At 47.6% G+C, this 19,749-nt stretch overlaps 1 protein-coding gene across 2 annotated transcripts in view; it reads left to right on the top strand.

Annotated features, from left to right (window-relative positions):
• The window catches only part of Tmem273 (transmembrane protein 273), a 33,677-nt gene extending 17,635 nt beyond the window's left edge, over positions 1-16,042 (top strand). Inside the window, exons 2-6 of one of the 2 annotated variants that reach the window (XM_042696560.1) lie at positions 4,351-4,404; positions 5,226-5,366; positions 7,838-7,868; positions 10,353-10,460; positions 14,929-16,042. In XM_042696560.1, the coding sequence (XP_042552494.1) occupies positions 4,351-4,404; positions 5,226-5,366; positions 7,838-7,868; positions 10,353-10,437 (311 nt within the window). In that variant the 3' untranslated portion in view covers positions 10,438-10,460; positions 14,929-16,042. The remainder of the gene's footprint in view (positions 1-4,350; positions 4,405-5,225; positions 5,367-7,837; positions 7,869-10,352; positions 10,461-14,928) is intronic. The other variant, XM_042696561.1, reaches the window with a different exon arrangement.
• Positions 16,043-19,749: the final 3,707 nt, after the last annotated feature.

Consider the following 19,749-nt stretch of genomic DNA (forward strand, 5'->3'; position numbering starts at 1 on the left):
TGCAAACCCTATTTGTATCTCAGGATCTGGTGTCTCTAATTCCCTGGGAGGAAAGGGAGGTCTAGAACCAAACAGTAGTGAGGAATTCACTTTGGCTTTGCACATGTGAGTCCCTTTCTGAGCCTTTTTTTGTCTGTTGCAAGGACCAGCTGTGTATCTAGGCCCAGTGCCCCTGGAGGAGATGGAGAAGATGAAGTCTCACCAAATAGTTGCAAGTACAGTGCTGTCACTCCATTTGTCTCTGTAGGTGCCCTTGAGTTGGCCTTGAAGCCCCAGGGTCACTCAGCATTGCTGACTTGATCTTATCACTTCAAGCCACTTCTGGCTGAATGCCCAGCAGCTTAGGGATGACTCTGTACTCAGGACTCTTCATGTGTCACCCAACCCTGGGGAGAAGCAGCTTACCCTACCTCCTGCTGTCCTGAGGCTGCAAAGCAACCCTAGGGCCAGCCAGTGGTGTTAAGAAAGGAAGTGTGACAATGTGGCAGGAGTGATCTAGGACCTGCAGAGCTAAGAGGGGACTTCTAGAGGTGACAGGTTTTGTGCTAAGTCTTGAAGAATGAGTACAATGTTTCCACAGGGCCGAGAGAAAGGCACTGCATCAAAGACAGCAGCATGTGCAAAGGCCCAGAGGGGCCCAGAGTTGCTTTGCTTGCCCACCCTCGCCAGTTCATTGCAGACTGTATTATGTAGTTCTTTGTAGCCAGCATTTTCCATTCCCATTGCAGCCTTACCAGAATGATTTTCAATAGCTCTGTCTCAGGAAAGACTCCACAACTCTCCAGATTGCCTACAACAGTAACTGTGGCACAATTTGGCTTCATGTACAGCTTGATCCAGGGACCCCAAAAGTTGTCATTGGAACTTAGTCTTATCTCTACTCTTTCCAGTGGGAACTTCCATCTCAGAAAGTTCTTGCCAACTCCTGGGCAGCTTCAGGCTTCCCTCAGCCCTATAGACACCCCTGTGTGGCATCATCCCCTACCCTAGATGTAAGTCCTACTGGCCTTCTACTTGTCCCAACCTTGACCAATCACTTGACAGAAAGACGAAATATGCTAATTAGTCAGGATGATTTCACCCACTATCCTGAGGCTAGAACCCTGATGATCACTGGAAGTAATTCCCTGGAGGAAAATCAGGGTGCCTCTAAGCAGATAAGGGGTCAAGAATCAGCTACATAGCAAATATTCACCCCCAAGTACCTCATTTAGACTCCCTCCAACTTATCAGGGCGCTCCCTTCTTCAGGGAGATGCTGATAGGACCTATGACACCCTGGGCTTTTTCTGAGTGCAATCCTTGTCTCTTCCATGCCCCAGTGAGCTCTTCCGCAGGGAGCAGGGGTCTGTGATTGTTCTTGGGCCTCCTCCAGGCACCGGGGCTCCACTGAAACATCTTGAAGGTGTCTTGCTTATGTGTGGATGTGGTGGAAGATACTGATATGCGACACCTCGTTAGCTGCGGATGTGGGGAATTCATGAGATCTAAAGTTAGGAGCCGTCCCACAACATTGAAGTCCTGAGAGGAACATGGCCCAGCATCCTCACCCTATTTTTAGTTCAGATACTTGTGGAATGACATCTGAGTGCTTGCACGCCTGCTCGCCCACCACTGGGAGTCACACAGCCTGATTCTGCCCAAATAAGGGTGGCAGCCTGTCAGTCCCCCCGAGAGGCAAGGGTGGGCCCAACAGGTGGATGGATGGTGCAGAAAGGCTTGGATGCCAGGGACAGGGTGTAAGTGGGTCAGATACCAGTCGAGTCCATGCTACGCCCTGTAGTGTTTCTTAGGCCTCCCATCTCTCCAAGTAGCCCTGACCTCTTCCTCTGTCCCCAACAACAGTGTGGCTGCCTCTCCCATCCCTGGAGCTACAAGATCTCAGGATGGTTTACCCTCTTTTTTTTTTTTTTTCCTTTTTGTGCCATTCTTGGGGCTTGAACTCAGGTCCCTGAGCTTTTTTTGCTCAAGGCTAGGACTCTACCACTTGGAGTCATTGCTCCACTTCCAGCATTTTGGTAGCTCATCGGAAAGAAGAGTCTTACAAACTTTCCCTGTCTGGGCGGGTTTGGAGCCACGAGCCTCAGGTCTCAGCCTCCTGTGTATGCTAGGATTACAGGTGTGAGCCCCCAGCATCTGGCTCTTTCACCCCTCCCCCATCCTCTGGTGCTAGTATTCAAACCTAGGACCTCCCACATTCTAGGCAAGTGCTCTGCCAATAAGCTATGCCCCAGAAAAGGCCCATTTCCTCTTACAGGAAGTTCCTTGGCTTATGGAAGCCACTTGCAGAGCAAGCTCAAGGTTGGAGGGGCTACAGAAGGCTCTTCTATCTCAGTGAGGCAGCAGTGCAATCACCTCTAGCTTGGTACCAGGCCAGGTGTGCCGTGGTGGGGTTGGCAGTAGCAGGTGGCTGGGGTCAAGCCTCCCCATTGCCTCTATGAGTTCTCTAGTCAGACAAGTCCCTGTGTGAGAATGCTGGTGGCTCACAACGGTAATCCTAGCTACTCAGGAGGCTGAAGTCTGAAGATCAGGGTTTGTAGACTCTTATCTTGAAGTAACCACCAAAAACCCACAAGTAGAGATGTGGTAGAATGCTAGTCTTGAACATAAAAGTCAAGTAAGAGAATGAGGCCCTGAATTCCAGTCCAAGCACTATACACATAGGGTAAACAAAGACAAAAGACAAAGATCCTTTTATCCCACCCTACCCCTACCAGGAACACCAGCCCTGGGACATCCAGCCCCTGCTTGATCCCCTGGGTCTGAGAGCCAGTGGTCCCTCTGGGGGCTGAGTTTTGCTCTTTAGTTGAAGTACCCTAAGAATTCCTGCATGTTCTGCATTCTTTCTGGTTCTGCAGGCCTTCTTCCTGAGCTCTTACTACAGCAGAGTCTGGAGTCCCCGGCAGGAGAACCCAGGCCCCTCACCCCAACTCCCCTGCCCAGGGCCATCCATCCCCCAGCTGCTTTGTGGAGCCAGGAGAAAAAAGCCCACTGGTTTGCAGGGCTATCCTCTACCCCCTAGCTCCTGAGCCTGGAAGAGGCACACGGATGGATCCCATCCCCTACCCCAGGGGTTCACTAAAGCCTAAGCCAGAGCTCAGGGCACAGACAAGGGCTTCAGGGAGGGGTGAGGAGGGGAACGTCTGCCCCCGAGTGGCCATCTGCTGGCTAGCAGGAATTATAGGCTGTTGCCTGCTGGGTGCACAGCCTGATCCAGCTCCCTGGGTCTGCCAAGGGAAAAGAGTCTCCAAACTGGGGACATGGGATGGAGCAGAAGGAGGGTTTCAGAGGGGTTGAGCTGAGACTCCCCCGAGCTGTGGCTTCTTCTCCCAGGATGGAACGGAAAGAGCTGTGTGTTCAGGACCACACAGTTGGCCGTGACCTGGAGGAGGAAGGCAGGACAGAGTCGGGCCTGGAGGTGTTCAGGGAGTCCAGGGCAGGGCAGGGGTTCCCCCATCTTTGTTGATCTGAGCCACCCAGGTCTCCCACACCCTCAGTGTGGGCCTGTCAGGTGTGAACTTGGCTTTTCCATGAGCATCACATCCTTATCATGTCCTTATTTCTTTCTCTGGCCCTGCTGCATCTCTAGCTGGTATGCAGTGGGAGTGGCTGTACTCTACACTGGTGGTCCAGTGTGGGATCCAGGAGGGGTGGCCATGGGTGAGGGACAAGGGCAGTTGTCCATGCTGGGACCTGGATCACAGGAGGATGCCTGTCCCTTCTTGCAGAGAGAGGCAGCAATGTGGGCCCAGGAGGGGTTTGAGGTGAGAAGGTAGCACATGGGGCTCCCAAGCTGGGGTGTCAGTCCCCGAACCCTGCTCTCATCCACATAACACACAGAGAGACCCAGATTAAGGTAAAGAAGTGACAAGAGGCAGTGTGATGACAGTAACTGCAGAATTCAGGGGTCATGGAAAATCAGTGTGGGTGTGTGCATGTGCGCATGCGCACCCACAACACCCCCCGCCCCCCACACACACATGCACACACCAGTACTGGGCCTGACCTCAGGGCCTAGGTGCTGTCCTTGAGCTTTTTCACTCAAAGCCCTCTACCACTAGAACCACAGCTCCACTTCCAGCTTTTCAGAAGTGGTAAATTAGAGATAAGAGTCTCACAAACTTTCCTGCCTAAGCTGGCTTTGACCCACAATCCTTAGATCTCAGCCTCCTGAATATCAAGGATTATAGGTGTAAGCTATCAGATCCTGGCCTGGTGTGGGTTTTAAGGAAGCCACAGAGTCTCCATTCATGCCCCAGGACTCTGTGATACCCAGGAGCAAGCAAGATCTTCCACTCTTTCCCAATCCAGCACTGGTGTCTAACCAAACTCTGGGTTTTCTTTCTTGCAGATGTTGGAGTAGTTCAAGTTTTGGCCACAGGCAAGTCTGCAGGGCCTGAGATTGGTAGGTGGCCTACCATTTTGTCCATGGGTGGGTGCTGGGGTTGGTCTCCTGCTGGTCAGCATATAGAACCAAGGTCATGGTCACCTGTAGGCCCACCTAAGTGTTTAGCAGGGCTTTATCCTGGGAGCCAGGTCTGTGGTAAAGCCTGCCCTTAACTAAGAGAGCACAGGCATCATGTCTGCTCTGTATAGCTGATGGATGGCTCCAGTACCCACAATGCCCTGCACTGTACACAGTGTCCCTCATTGGTGGGCTGTGCCTGCTCCCAGCCCTCAGCACATTGTCCCTCTGCTGGCACGGTGCCTGCCCCCTCCCTACTTCAGGCTGGCCTCACTGGCAAGGTGTGATTGGCAAATCTCTTCCTCTGAAAAGCCTCTTGACTCCCCAACCCACACACCATAGCCTATTCTGTCACATGACTGTAGTGACTTCTTTGTCTTCCCTTGCTAACTCCAGTCCCCCAAACTTGAGCCTTTCTAGTGTGCCCTCAGAGTCACCATATGCCAGGCAGCAAACACATAGTCCATTTGTGACCCAAATGAATCAATGAATTAATGAAGGAAGAATGAAGGCAGAGCTACAAGAGACCAGAGTAGTAAGCCACCCATCCCCAGGGCTAAACCGAGACAACCATGAAGAGCTGGGAACACATTTGCACAGATAGAGACCAGGAGTGGGGTTCCAAATATGGAGAAAGGAGGAGAATGAGGCTGGACACGGCAGGGTGGAGTATGGAGAGGCAGGGACCAGTGCAGAACTCTAGACTATCCAGGACCATCGGCAGAGTGGTGACTCAGTTGTGTCTCCTCTCCGGGCTGCAGATTTCAAATACGCTGTCATTGGAACTGCCTTGGGTGTTGTCATATCGGCTGGCTTCCTGGTCTTGAAGATCTGCATGATCAGAAAGCACCTGTCTGATAACAACTCTTCAGAGCTCAAGAGCACTCCGCTGTGCACCAGTGGTAAGAGCCCTGTGACACTCAGCACCACATACCCCGTGCTGCCTGGCCCCACGAAGGAAAGTGTGTTAGTCAGCTTGTGTCAGCTATAACAAAAGACCTGAGGTAGTCAACTTATAAAAGATGGTTTTATACTGTCTCACAGTTTTTGTTGTGCGTGTTTATTCCCCCCTGTAGGGCTTGAACTCAAGGCTTCATGCTCTCACTTTTTTTTCCTCAAGGCTGGTGCTCTGGAGCCATACCTCCACTACTTCCACTTGTTTTGTTTTTTTTTTTTCCTTTTTGCTGGTTCATTGGAGCTAAGATTGTGCTCTTGTGGACTTTTCTGCCCTGGCTGGCTTTGAACTATGACTCTCAGATCTCAGTGCTCAGCTTGGCTCACAGATTGAAAGTTTCAGTCCAGGACTCATTAACTCTGTGGCTTTGGGACTTCTAGTGGCACAATATATTGTAGAAGCTATGTATGGTGGAGGAAGCTGGTTTAGCTCATGGCCATACTGAGAGAGAGAGAGAGAGAGACAGACAGACAGACATTCAGACAGACAGACAGACAGACATTCAGACAGACAGAGACAGAGACAGACAGAGACAGAGACAGAGAGAGAGATTCATAATCCCACTTGAGGACTCATCTCTGAACCCTCAGACTTCCCACTAGACCTCAAATGTCCCATCATGCCCCACTTGGGGACCAAGTCTTTGACATAAAACTTTGAATGGTGTCCTGCATTGCCACCCAGCTTGCGGTACTGAGGACAGCTCCGTGACAATTATCAGAAGAAGAATGAAAACCAGAGCACAGAGCCCAGCATACTCCAGGGAGGAGAAAGTGGTCCTCTTTCTCTATCTCTCTTCCACCTCCTCTGTCCCCCACCCACTTCCCACTCCCTGCCTCTGTGTCTTTTTTTTTTTCTTTTGCTAGCCCTGGGGCTTGAATTCTGAGCCTGGACTCTGTCCCTGAGCTCAACACTAGTGCTCTACCACTTGAGCCATGGCTCCACTTCCAGTTTTTTTTTTGTGGTTAATTGGAGATTAGAGTCTCATGGGCTTTTCTGCCCAAACTGGCTTCATTGACCCTCAGATCTCAGCCGCCTGAGTTGCTAGGATTACAGGTGTGATCACCAGCACCTGGCTTCTGTCTGTCTTTTTGTCCCATCCTCCCTCTGTGTCTCTTGTAACTGTGCTCTGTGTCTCTCTGTTTTATGCTTCTCTGTTCCACTGTTCTTGATGTTTCTGAGCCCCAAGTCCCCTAGAGAATGTTGGGAAGAAGATCTGAAGTTGGCTTCATGCAGGACTTTGTTTCTTAATTCAAGGATGCAGCCATGAGGTGGGCCCAAGCATGGTGGATATCAGTGCTGTGATGTCAGACAAACCACTGCTGTGTGTGGGAGAGCCACGGTGTGGTCCACGTCCCAAGGACCTGTGCAGGAAATGGGCCTCCTTGAGCAGAAGCTGAGCAGTCAGCGTGACTGTGACCTAGCAGAAGGCAGTACTGATTTATGTTCGTCTGTCCCCAAATATCTCCCACAATGCATCTGCTGTTGTATTACTTTTCTTTTTTTCTTTTGCTGTTCTGGGGTGGATGCCGGGGCCTGAGCACACCAGCTAAGAGCTCTTTCCCTGAGATGTGTTTCCCCCTTCCTGAAGTAGACTCAATGAAATGACTGTAAATGTTCTCCAAGATGTTTTTGTACCCTTGGAGAATTTTGACTGGAAATTTTGACTATAAAGACATAGAACCCGGTGTTGTTGGCTCACACCTGTAATCCTAGCTGCTCAGGAGGCTGAGATCTGAGGATTGATGCTTGAAGCCAGCTTGGGCAGAAAAGTCCATGAGACCCTTATTGCTAATGAACCAGCAAAAAGCCAGAAGAGGCAGGTGTGGCTCAAGTGGTAGAAAGTAAGTGTTGAATGGAAAAAGCCAAGCAAGAGTGTGAACTAAGAGTGTGAGTTCAAGCCTCAGTATTGGTGCACATGCTCATGGGTGCATGCATGTGTGCACGTGAGCATACACACACACACACACACACACACACACACACACACACATGATGTATGAAAGAGGGATTCAGTCCAGAGGCTGGATGCGGCATGGGGGGATTCCCAAGATACTAATTTCTTGCTATTTGTCCAGGACACGAGGGCCTCCATTCATCTCAGACACTGACGTCTCCTTGCTTCAGGACATTAGCAAAGAAGGGAGCCCCAGAGCTACAAGTGGAAGGAAGATTTAGGGTGATAAGAAAGCTCTAGGGATCACTTAGACTCAGCTATGTGCCAGTTTAGGGGGCCTAGTGACGGGATCTGAACAGAGATGCATTAACTGTGACCAAGGCCAAGCTGGGTTCCCCTTCTGGCAAGTGACTGGCCCAGAGCCTCTCAGCACGGCCCTCCTGACCCCAGCCATCAGTGGCTCTGTGAGAATGAGCCGGTGTCACAGGTCCCCTTTCTAATGCTGTGTTTTCTCTGTCTAGACACCATCATGTGCAAGAAGAGAACCTCCAGGTAAGATGGCCACAGATGAAGTCAGAGGGGGCTGGTGGATCTCCTGTCTTGCTGCATCCTGGCTTTCTCTCAGGGCAGAGAGATATGTCCTCCCTTTCTCACTCTCTCCTTCTTTGTACTAATGGGCGGGTATCATGAGAGTGGGGACCACAAAGAGTGATAGCCACCACTGGGCACTGGTGGCTCATACTTGTAGTCTTAGCTACTCAGGAGGCTGAGATCTGAGCATTGCAGTTTGAAGCCAGCCCAGGCAGGAAAGTCTGTGCAACTCATCTCCAGCTAACCACCAAAAAACAAATCAAGAAGTGGAGCTGTGAGGCAAGTGGTAGAGTGCTAGCCTGGAGCAAAAGATGCTCAGGGACAGTGCCCAGGACCTGAGTTCATGCACCAGGACCAGCACACACACTCACACACATTGCGTGTGCACAATAGCCAAGGGCTTAGGCTTTCCAGCACGTCTTGGGTTAGATTTTCTGAAAGGCTCTTTCTGCTAGATGACATTCATATATCTTCATTTTTATAGTCTGCTCCCTTAAATATCAGCTCCTCGAGGGGAGGTCTTCCTTTTCATCTCTGTATCCCCAGCACTTGGCATAAGTACCTAGATCCCAGTACCCATAGAAGTGTTGAATGAATGAACAGGCACAGCTCTGGGCCAGGTGCTGGGCTGAGAAAAGAGGAAGCTACAGGGGACTCTAGGCTGCCGAATAGAGAGTCACAGAATGCCAGGACAGGACTAAGCCCGTGTGCCTTGGGTGTTGGGGGTGCTGGGGGTGCATAGCCCATTGGGAAGCAGTGCGTAGAGTAGGGTGGTGGAGCATGGTCTGTTGCAGAAGCAGGAGGATAAGCTCACATGGGCAGAGGGGACCCTGGCATACATAGGGATGTTTGGCTTATTATAGAAAGAAAAGGCTGCAAAGATGTGTAGTTCCTCCTCAGGGAGGATCCAACAGTGAAGTGGCTAAGTGAAGGAGTCTGAAGGTTCTCCTGATACTTCATCAACCAGGTGATTCCAGGCAGGGAGTGGATGGAATATTCTTTCTCCTAGCTGCCAGAGGAGGGGCCCTGGGAACCAGATTAGATGGTCCTATAAGAGATTTGGACTGGCTGCAAAGCTCAGTAGAGAGATCAGAGAAGTGGACCTTCTCTGGAAGGATTTTTTTTTTTGACGTGTAGGCTAAAGGAAGGTATTTTTCATAATCCAGGCAGACAGGGTGGACCAAGGGTGGCTGCCATAGTTATTCAAAACAAATATTTGAAGCTGGATGTTGGTGGCTCACGCCTGTAATTCTAGCTGCTCAGGGGACTGAGATTTTTAGATTGAGTTTCAAAACCAGCCAAGGAAGGAACATGCATGAGACTCTTATCTCCAATGAACCACCAAAAAAGCCAGAAGTGGAGCTGTTGCTCAAGTGGTAGAGCACTAGACTTGAGAAAAAAAATACTCAGAGACAGTGCTCAGGCCCTAAGTTCAAGCCCTAGGACCAAAATTTTTAAAAATGAAAGCCAAGTGCTAGAGAAAGAAGAAAATGAAGAACTGGAGAAAGGCAGGCAGGAAGGGAAGGAATTGAGACTTTGGAAAGAAGTAGGCACACTTTCCAAAACTAACACTAGAGGGAGTCAGTGAGAGTCAGGAAGATTTAAGATACCAAAAAGAGTCCTCATTGGCCCAGCTTTGTGTGTGCTTTCTACCACCTAGGACTTAGTTCCCAAAGGGCCTATTGCCTTGTTTTATAACCTAACGCTGAGTTTCTCCAAATGGTTGGATGGCCCAGTATAGTGGTGCACATTGTAATACCAGCTACTCAGGAGGCAGAGATAGGAGGATCCTGGTTCAAAGTCAGACAGGGAAAAGTTAATGAGACAACTTATCTGAAATAATATAATAATAATAATAATAAAGGTTTGGCACATGGCTTTGATGGTGAAGTGTTCATTAGCAAGCTTAGAGGACTTGAGTTGAATGAAAATGAGAAATTTTTGTGCTAAATGCAGGGAGGGTTGTTACTGTCCCTAGTGGTTTGCGGCTCTTCTGTGCACATGCACAGGCAAAGATGAAAAGAAAATCCAAAATACCTGTTGTCTGCTCAGCACTGCTTTGGAGACTGATGGATAAAGCCTCTGTGTGTGTGTGTGTGTGGCTATGGACTGGAGCCAGAGGGCAGGGTCACAGTGCAGGGCCACAGGGCATTGCACTGTTGCTTTTTTCCTAGTGGTTTGAACTCAGAACTTTACACTTGCTAAGCTGATGCTCTACCACCTAAGCCAAGCCTTCATGCGGGAGGATTTTTGCTGGTTGTTTTTGAGATAATCTCACATCTTCCTCCAGCACATGCTTGAGCTATGATCTGCCCACTTGAAGCTTCCTATAGTCTCTGGGATCATAGTTGTGTGCCTATGATATCTGGCCACTGTTCATGGAGATGGAGCCTTGAGGATTTTTCTCCCAGGCCTGACTTGGAACCTCAATTCTCCTATTCTCAGCCTCTTACATAGCTTGGGACGACAGGAAGGTACCACTGTACCCAGCCATGGGTTGAGAAGGAATCTGAAGAACTGTTCTGACTGATCCTCCCCTTTCCAGGCTTCCAAGTATGTTTTGCTTCTTTTGCATTTTCTCTGTACTCATAGAATTATTTTTCTTGGTTGGCCCATGTGAAAATCCGTGCAGCATCATGGTATTTCACCCCTAAATCCATCAAGATTGTGCCTCCCATAGTCCCAGCACAGAGGCCATTCCTGAGATGAACCCTAATTCTGTAATGTCACCAATTTTCCCTTCTGTAGTCACATTTCTCCAATTGTTTTCAGAGTAACCTTTTATTGCTCTACTTATTCAGTGCAGAAAATATCACTGAATTTAATTTTATTTCTCTTTAGTCAGTGGTGGACAATTTCTGCCTTTTTCTTACCATTTCACATCAATTTGGAAGGAACCAAGCCTTATTTAATTTGTCTCATATGATTTCTCATTTTGTAGATTTGTTTCCTGTTTCCACATAAAGAGGTCCAGACTGAATTTGTTGTTATTGTATTGTGTTGGTTTTGGTCAAGAATACTACATAGGGAAGGAAAGGGGGAGAGAAGGGAGGGGAGAAGAGGGAAGAGAGGGGAGCTTCGAGACGATTTTGTGCTTCTTTTCTGGTATGAGTCAGCAGGCACATGGCTGCAGCCAGCTACACTGCTGGTGATGCTTCATTTGATGGCTTGACAGGAAATGACTCTGGCTTCTGCAATATAGAGATTAAAACATTCCCCTTTGGGGCTGGGAAGGTGGCTCAGTGGTAGAGCGCTTGCCTTGCACGCATGAAGCCCTGGGTTCAATTCCTTAGCACCACATAAGCAGAAAAAGCCAGAAGTGGTGCTGTGGCTCAAGTGGTAGAGCGCTAGCCTTGAGCTGAAGAGCTGAGGGACAGCTCCCAGGCCCAGAGTTCAGGCCCCACAATTGGAAAAAAAAATCAAAAAAACAAAAAACATTTCCCTTTGTAGTGAGGAAGGACTGGTACTTTGAGATTCATGTGACTATCTGATCACTATCAGTTCCTCAGTACTGACTTTGAATCTGTTCAGGATCTGTGCTTGAATGAGCTTTGGCTCTGGGTGGTTACAAAATTACTACGTTTCCAATTCTAGCACTTCTTCTACATCTGATAGATGTAGGGTTTTAAAATTATACCATACATTAGTTGCACAAGAGGGTCTTTCAGCCAGGCACTGGTGGCTCACACCTGTAAGCCTAGCTATACAGGAAGCTGAGATCTGAGGATCATGGTTGAAAGCAGCTTGGGAAGAAGAGTCCATAAGACTCTTAACTCCAAGTGACCACCAAAAAGAAAAGAAGTCAGAAACAGAGGTGTGGTTCAAGTGTAGAGGGCCAGCCTTGAGTGAAAAAGCTAAGAGACAGTACCCAGGCCCTGAGTTCAAGCCCCACTACCAGCCCACATGCATGCACACACACACACGCGCACACACACACACACACACACACACACACACACACACACACGAAAACCAGATCTGATTACCTTGTGGTCAGGGCCGCTGAAGGCCACTGCTTCCTGACTCCAGCAATGGGCAGCAAGAAGTATGTGTTTAATCACAAAGTCAATCCCACCAAGTTCTTCCTGAGCTTCCCCTATTCATGATTTGAACTCTCCTCCTTCCAAGTAAAAACTCTGGCTCTCAACCCTACAAAATAGGTTCATACATTTTTCCCTATCCTAATTATATACACCAAACACTTCCAGAATTAGACTGGACAGCTTCCCCTGCTCAATAGATCCGAAGATGCTCCTGCAGTGTTTTAAGATATGTAAGGTAACTCAGTCATGAGAAACAGAGAAGCCCCATTTTGAGAGGTTGAGTTGGGAGTCTTTATTGGACAGCCGGTGGCTGCAAGTGGACTCCTGTCTCAAAGACCTGCAGCCCCTCAAATACACTTAACACTGTCAAAAAACTGAGCCATGAGAGCAGGAGGGGAAAGAAAGAGCAGAAAAACAATACCAACAAACCATATCAGTTCCAATGGAGAAATGAAGTGGGATGCCATGGTGACCAGAGTGGAGACAGAAGACACAGGCACACAAGGCCTGGCATAATGGTGCCTGAGCTCATCCAGTCCTAAATAATGTTGGGGCATGGGACAGGGTCATGGGAAACTCAACAGTCTCCCACGTTCAAGACATAGGACTGATGGTCCAGAAACCTATGGTCCAAGTTCCCACCCCTGCCTCTAGGAATTCAGACAGGCCCATCACCTGGGAGGTAGGACTTCACCCTCCTCCACCATGAAGACAAGATGGCCCAGTTAAAACCAATTTCCTATCCACCATGTGGCCAAGATAGCGCTGGCTAGACCCAGTCTCCCCATTTCAGTGGTATTGTTGTTGTTGTTTTATTTGGCTGATTGGAGATAAATGTATCACAGTTTTGTCTGCCTTAGCTGGCATTGAACCTTGATTGTCAGATCTCAGCCACTTGGGTAGCTAGGATTCTAGAGCCACAAATCAGTCACTCTTTCCTTCCTTCTTTCTTTCTTTCTTTCTTTCTTTCTTTCTTTCTTTCTTTCTTTCTTTCTTTCTTTCTTCCTTCCTTCCTTCCTTCCTTCCTTCCTTCCTCTCTCTCTCCCTTCCTTCCTTCCTTCCTCTTTTCCTTTCTTCCTCCTTCCTTTCTTTTCTTTCTTTCTTCCTTCCTTCCTTCCTTCCTTTCTTTCTTTCTTTCTTTCTTTTCTTTCTTTCTTTCACCATCCCCGAGCTCTTTTGTTCAAGGTTAGTGTTCTATCACTTTCAGCCAAAGCTCCGCTTCTGGTTTTCTGGTGCTAAAATGGAGATAAGAGTCTCACCAACTTTCCTGCCCTGGTTGGCTTTGAACCGTGTTCCTAGATCTCAGCCTCTTGAGTAGCTAGGATTACAGGCATGAGCCACCTGAGCCACCTGTGCCTGGCTCTCCCGTTCCCCTGATACACCCCAGGGTGCCCTGCAGTCATAACTCGTCTTTTTCTCCAGTCATCAGATGCTTCCCCAAGACCCTGCCTAGCTTGCCTTTTACTGAAAGTTGTGCCTAGCTTCCTGGTGACTGGCAGACCCACTAGTTCAGAGCCAGTACTGTGTGTCAAAGATCAGCCTCATCCACCAAGCCATCCTGCCACAGCCAATTCCAAGCTCCGAGCTGCAAACAGCCATGGGAGGAGGCCACTTCCTGGCTACCCATCCCCCGGGGCATCAGCACCTCAAGTGCAGATTCTGACAGAGGTCCAGCCACTCAAGATGAAGACCCTTTTAACTCAGGGTTTGATGAAGACAATCAGCAGGATAAACTCATTGCTCAGCCTCAGTGTCTAGACTGGGCAATCTGTCAACTCGGGTGCTTATGAGCTCATTATCCTTCAAGGGAGATGTACAAACTCCTGATAGTGCTGGTAATTCTCACTTAAGAGTCTTTCCTCCATTTCTTTCCACTTCTCTCACTATGCCTTTGTCTTCAGAAAAAAATATTAGTCTATTAATTTTAAAAATAGTAGTTTCTATTACTTGTACTAATAATGGGTTTCATAGCTGGCAGCTGGTGGCAGACTTCTGTAATCCTAGCTACTCAGGAGGCTGAGATCTGAGGACTGTGGTTCAAAGCCAGCCCAGGTAGGAAAGTCTGTGAAACTCTTCTCTCCAATTTATTTCCAAAACCTGGAAGTAGAGCTGTGGTTCAAGTGGTAGAGCTCCAGCCTTGAATGAAAAAGCCAAGTGAGAGTACAGAGCCCTAAATCCAAGCACAAGTACCCTGAGTTCAAGCCCCAGTCCTGGCATACACACACACAACAGAAAGAACAAGAGGACATCATTTTCCAGCTACTTTCCTATAGCTCTTGTTAGACTGAAAGAGGTAATGAAGAGGTAGGCAGGAATGGCACAGGTTTCATTCAGGAGAGAAAGCCCATTGAGGGTCTCAAGCAGAAGCTTAGATCCAATGCTTCTTGGAGACTGGGGGGCTTTTATGGGTGATCAGTGGAAAAGTAGTGAGAGGCCCTGTCAGGTTAGGGAATTGTGTGTGGTTTTGGTACATAATGGGTGGCCTGGGCTGTGAAGGTAATGAGGAAGAGGTGGGGTGGTGGGATCTGTATCAGGTAACTAGAATGGGTGTCCAGGCAACTCTAACAGATCTCGCCACCTTTTTCCTCATAGCATTGGTTCAGATCTGTACACACTCTTCAACTACAGACTCGGCACTTCCCCCGAATATGCCCTACTGACATGGGAAGCACTGCTTTCCTCTCATTCCTCAAACTGCTTGGGATTTTGTCTGGCCAGAAAACAATCACAGAGTTCCAATTGATCTGAAAAACTGACTTCCTTTCCCTGGAAGCTCCTGGCCACAGGCCTGTTTCTGGGTAGCTCAGGAGACACCCAATCCTGCTACTTCTTGTCCATGATTCCCTCTACCTGCCGGGTTTGTTGCACATAAGCACTATATACAGTATTTAGAGCATAGTGACTTGTAAGTAAGTCTTGTAAGTAAGTCTTGTACGTAAGACTTGTTAAGTCTTTCAGATCTTTCTCTTCCTTTCCAGAGATGACCAGGTGATTGAGCTGTGAGCAGAGCATTGGCTGTCTGGATAATTTGCCCACAGGTACAACCTCAGCAATTCTTTGAATCTGGATGCCTGAGGTAGACAATGGACCTTCGGTGGACTCAGTGTGAGAAACAAATTGTGAAAGGACTAGAATCAACAGTGCCTTTTCCTCTTCAGCAAGGCTAACTGCTCAGAGCTAACAGGCAAAGATGGAAGCCAGTCAACTCCTATTATCCAATGCAGGCCCCCTCCCAATAAGGGAGCTCTTCATGCTTCCTATGGTGGTGTTGTCTGCAGGCCTGGTAGAGAGAGCTCAGGGCCAAGTTTCCTCAGCCCCACCATTTCAACAGTTAAGACAAATTTTCTAGAACTCGGCCTCATCATTTTAGCTGCCACATTAAAGCCATCCTGTGTGAACATCCAGAAAAATGTTGAGATAATGGTAAGTCAGTTATAAGGGCCATCAATGGAAGACTGACTTACTAGAAAGAGGAAGGTCCTGGGCAGCTGTGGGCTGAGACTGGCAGCTGTGTGGATCTTCAAACGAAAGGGGCAGCAGGGGCTAGGAATGTGGCTTAGTGGTAGAGTGCTTGCCTAACATGCATGAAGGCCTGGGTTCGGTTCTTCAGCACCGCATAAACATAAAAGGCCAGAAGTGGTTCTGTGGCTCAAGTGGTAGAGTGCTAACCTTGAGCAAAAGAAGCTCAGGGACAGTGCCCAGGCCCTGAGTTCAAGCCCCAGGACTGGCAAAAAGAAAAAAAAAAGCAACAGCAAAGAACTAAGGGAAAAATGTATGTGTCTCATAGAGAGCTACACAAATGTAAGCTATTGTTCTCATGTCATTATTTTATGGTGATAATTGCAATCTGCATGACATATGCAAGGTAGACAGGACTGGCAGGGAAACACAACATTCTATTATTATTCAGTCAAAGGTTCTAAGGCACAAATGTTCCCCTCACTTCGATGTGTATGTGTCTATGTGTGTGTGTGTGGGGGGGGGGTGACGGCGGGGATGCACGCACATGTATACGATATTTGGGCTTGAACTCAAGGCCCTAAACTATCACTTAGCTTGTTTTGCTCAAGTGATCTACCACATGAACCACCTCCACTTCTTTTTGCTAGTTAATTGGAGATCAGAGTTTCTTGGATTTGTCTTCCTGGGCTGGCCTCTAACCTTGATAGTCATATCTCAGCCTTCTGAGTAGTGAGGATAAGAAGAATGAATTGCCAGCACCTGGCCCTCACCTTGATTTCTAACCTTTTTCTAGAAGGAATTCTGTACAAATCCAGGTGGCCCTGAAGAATGACTCTTTGGGTTGGGTTCCCCTCCTCACATATGATGGCAGCTAAGCTCTGTTTCAAAATGAAGTGCTGAGATATGATAATTTGCCTCAATTCCCAGGGTGTCTTTTGTCTAACTTGATAACAATGTTTTTCATTAGCAGCCTTTGTTAACTGATCACCTAAAGCGGCAATGCGCTACTCATAAGCAATTTTCTGTGTGTAAGATAGAATAAACCATCTTGGAAGAGATCTGCTAATTGATTTGCTTCTTTTAGCAGCATTTTAATTAAGACATCTAGTTGGTAAATGGTGAAATCACTTGTGAGTTAAAGGTGAAGGGCTCTGGGTTCCCCATCCATTGTTTTATGCCCCATACACATCATTTGCTGTCGGGAGTCTGGTTTTATTTTAGCTCCAAGTGCAGTAGAGACAGTGGGATATGACAGAGTTACGTCCTGAGAAATTCAAGGTTCATTGAGTGCTTTCATGATGGTGGAAACACCATAGTGTTTTTAGACCAACTCACTAAGCAATTGAATCTTACAGAGCTGTTATTTATGCAGCCCATTATTGGCTGAAATGTCATTTATGCTGTATGCCAGCGAAGAGTTCCCTCATCAGGAAGCCACATGGACTGGGGTCCTTAGAATGTGGCTCTCTAGCTTAACTCTCCATGCCCTAAGCTTCTTTCTCTACCAGAAATCCTCTCCACCCACTCGTGACAGCTCCTTGTGGATGAGGGTCCAGTGGCCAGTAGCTCTTAGAAGAATTTGGAATTTCCTGATGAACTTGATCGTGAGTCAAGGCTATTCCAACATGGTTATCTCATTCTGTGGTTAAGAAATATGCACTGGACACCAAGAAGGCCTTGCTCTCTTGTCCAGTGTGCCTCTGAGCCCCCAAAACACATGCAGTGCTTTGACAAGATACTAGCCTGCCATGGTTTGGGGAATGCCATGCTTCAAGAGAAGGGATAGTGATTCACCACCTCCAGGAAGGAAGAGAACAGCCAGCCACAGGGGGTTTGGTGCAGTAGGCCTCACGTGACAGTAGTGGCCAGGACCCGACAGCACAGCTGGAACTCGGAGTTTCCAGGACTCAGTACCCGGAGGAGGGGGTGATTTAGGAGAATTACTGGACAAAGTCAAGAAATGAAGAATCAGGCCAGGTACTAGTGTTTCACAGTTGTAATCCTGGCTACTCAGGAGGCTGGGATCTGAGGATCATGGTTTGGAGCCAGGCCAGATAGGAAAGGTTATGAGACTCTTACCTCAAAATTAGCCACCACAAAGCCAGAAGTGGAAAGCTGTGACTCAAGTGGTAGAGCACTAGCTTTGGGCAAAAAAAAAAAAAATCTCAGAGATAGAGATAGCACCCAGGGCCTGAGATCAAGTCCCAGAACTGGCATGCATGTACACACACACACACACACAAACACATACGTACACACACACAAAATGCAAATAGTGGAAGGGTTGTGGGATGGGCGTTAGAGGGAGAAATACCTGTGCTGGCCTAGGGAGGCCTTCGCAAGGAAGGAACAGGAGAGGGAGCCTCAACTCTGCTCCCAAAGTTGGGAGTCTTTGATTTGGATGTGGGCTACCCAAGAATCACTGGCTTGGGGAAGGGTCAGATTGTAGACACACAATGCTCTGGTGTCAGAAAATGAATAGACACAGAAGAAAGATGGATTTTTTTCAAGGCAATTAATCTTTGCGCAGAAGGGTACACTGCCAAGCTCCCCAGAGCCAGGCAGGCACCCTGATGGGGTGGCCTGCTATTTTTTTTGGGGGGGGGGGTCCAGTCATGGAGCCTGAACTCTGGACCTGGGCGCTGTTCCTCAGCTCTTCAGCTCAAGGCTAGTGCTCTACCACTTGAGCCACAGCACCACTTCTGGCTTTTTTCTTTTTGCTTATGTGGTGCTGAGGAATCGAACCCAGGGCCTCAGGCATGCAAGGCAAGCACTCTACCACTGAGCCAACTTCCCAGCCCTGCTATTTGTTTTATTAATCCCAACCTACACTGTCCTTCCTCCTTGTCAAAGAGTTAAGTTCTGTTTAAATTGGTTACCAGGGTAATGGGGTAGTACAAGGAAGTTAGAAATACTCCAACTATCCCTAGAGCAAGTTCCCACTCAAAGGGGGTCTGTCTCATTGTAGCTGACTAGCAACGGGGCTGGGGATGAGGTGGCTGATTACAGTTGGGGGTGGTTGGTAAAATCAGTGGAAAGTTCCCACTCCAGGGGAGGGAGTCTATTCTTTAATTCATACCTTTGACGTGGCTGACTGGTTACAAACAACACAGATGATAGCTACAGTTGAACTCAGGAAGCAAGTAATTCCTGGAAATATCAGCACAGAACTGTGACTGGCTACAAGATGGAGATACTTTGATTTGATGCAAAGATTGCTTTTCTCACAGTCTGCAACCAGGTCCTGGGTCTCTAACGTCAACTCTTAGGAAGAAACCAAGACAGGCTGTATTTGAAAGAACAAACTTCATGTTTCTGTGGGATTCATATCCAAATATTGGAGTTATAAAGGCTTATGTGGACAATCAGCACATTCTTGGGGACCCATTATATGAAAAGAAGGCTCTGTCCTCCACAAGAAAAGTCTGCAGAAGGCTGAGGCCTGTAATCATAGCTATTCAGGAGGCTGAGATCTGAGGATCGATGTTCAAAGACAGCCTGGCCAGGAAAGTCTGAGACTTTTTAAAATATATATATATATATAAATGATTTTTCCCCATTTTTTATTGGGAAAACGCCGTACAGAGGGCTTACAATTACATGAGCAAGGTAGTGAGTACATTTCTTATCAAGCATTGTTGCCTCCTCCTCCTTTGTTTCCCCTTCCAATCCCTTCCCATCTCTCCACATCCCCCCCAAAGTTGTAAAGTTCATTTTTCAACATAACATCTTGTATATCTCATTGTTACAATGGGTCCACCTGTATCCCTATTTAAAAAAGTTATTTTTCCCTTCCCCTCCACAAATTATACCAACATGAAATATAGTGAAAACAGGGGTTATACCGTGGGGGAAGGACATACAAAGCAACAAAGAAATCATCTTATAAATATGTTAGAAACAATCGCAAGAAAGAAAAACCATTTGAGTTCTTATCTTGGGGTTCATTTCGCCTAACGTCACCTTATCTGACTATTTCTGCTTATCTCAGACGTATACTAGTTATTGCAAATAAGGGAAACTATGGGACCTATGTTTCTTTTGGCCTGTCTTACTTCACTTAATATAATTTTTTCCAAGTCTTTCCATTTCCTAACAAATGGAGCAATGCCATTCTTTCTGATGGAGGCATAGAATTCATTCATCTATTAAGGGGCATCTGGGTTGTTTCCATATCTTAGCTATGGGAAATAATGCTGCAATAAACATAGTTGTGCTGGTAGCTTTAGTATGGTCTTGTTTGTGATCATTTGGGTAAATGCAGCCTCTTATCTCCAATTAACCACTAGAAAACCAGAAGTGGTGTTGTGGCTAAAGAAGTAGAGTGCTAGCGTTGA

Source organism: Dipodomys spectabilis, unplaced genomic scaffold (assembly GCF_019054845.1).
Source record: "Dipodomys spectabilis isolate Male_0828 unplaced genomic scaffold, ASM1905484v1 ptg000207l, whole genome shotgun sequence".
Taxonomy (NCBI): Eukaryota; Metazoa; Chordata; class Mammalia; order Rodentia; family Heteromyidae; genus Dipodomys; species Dipodomys spectabilis.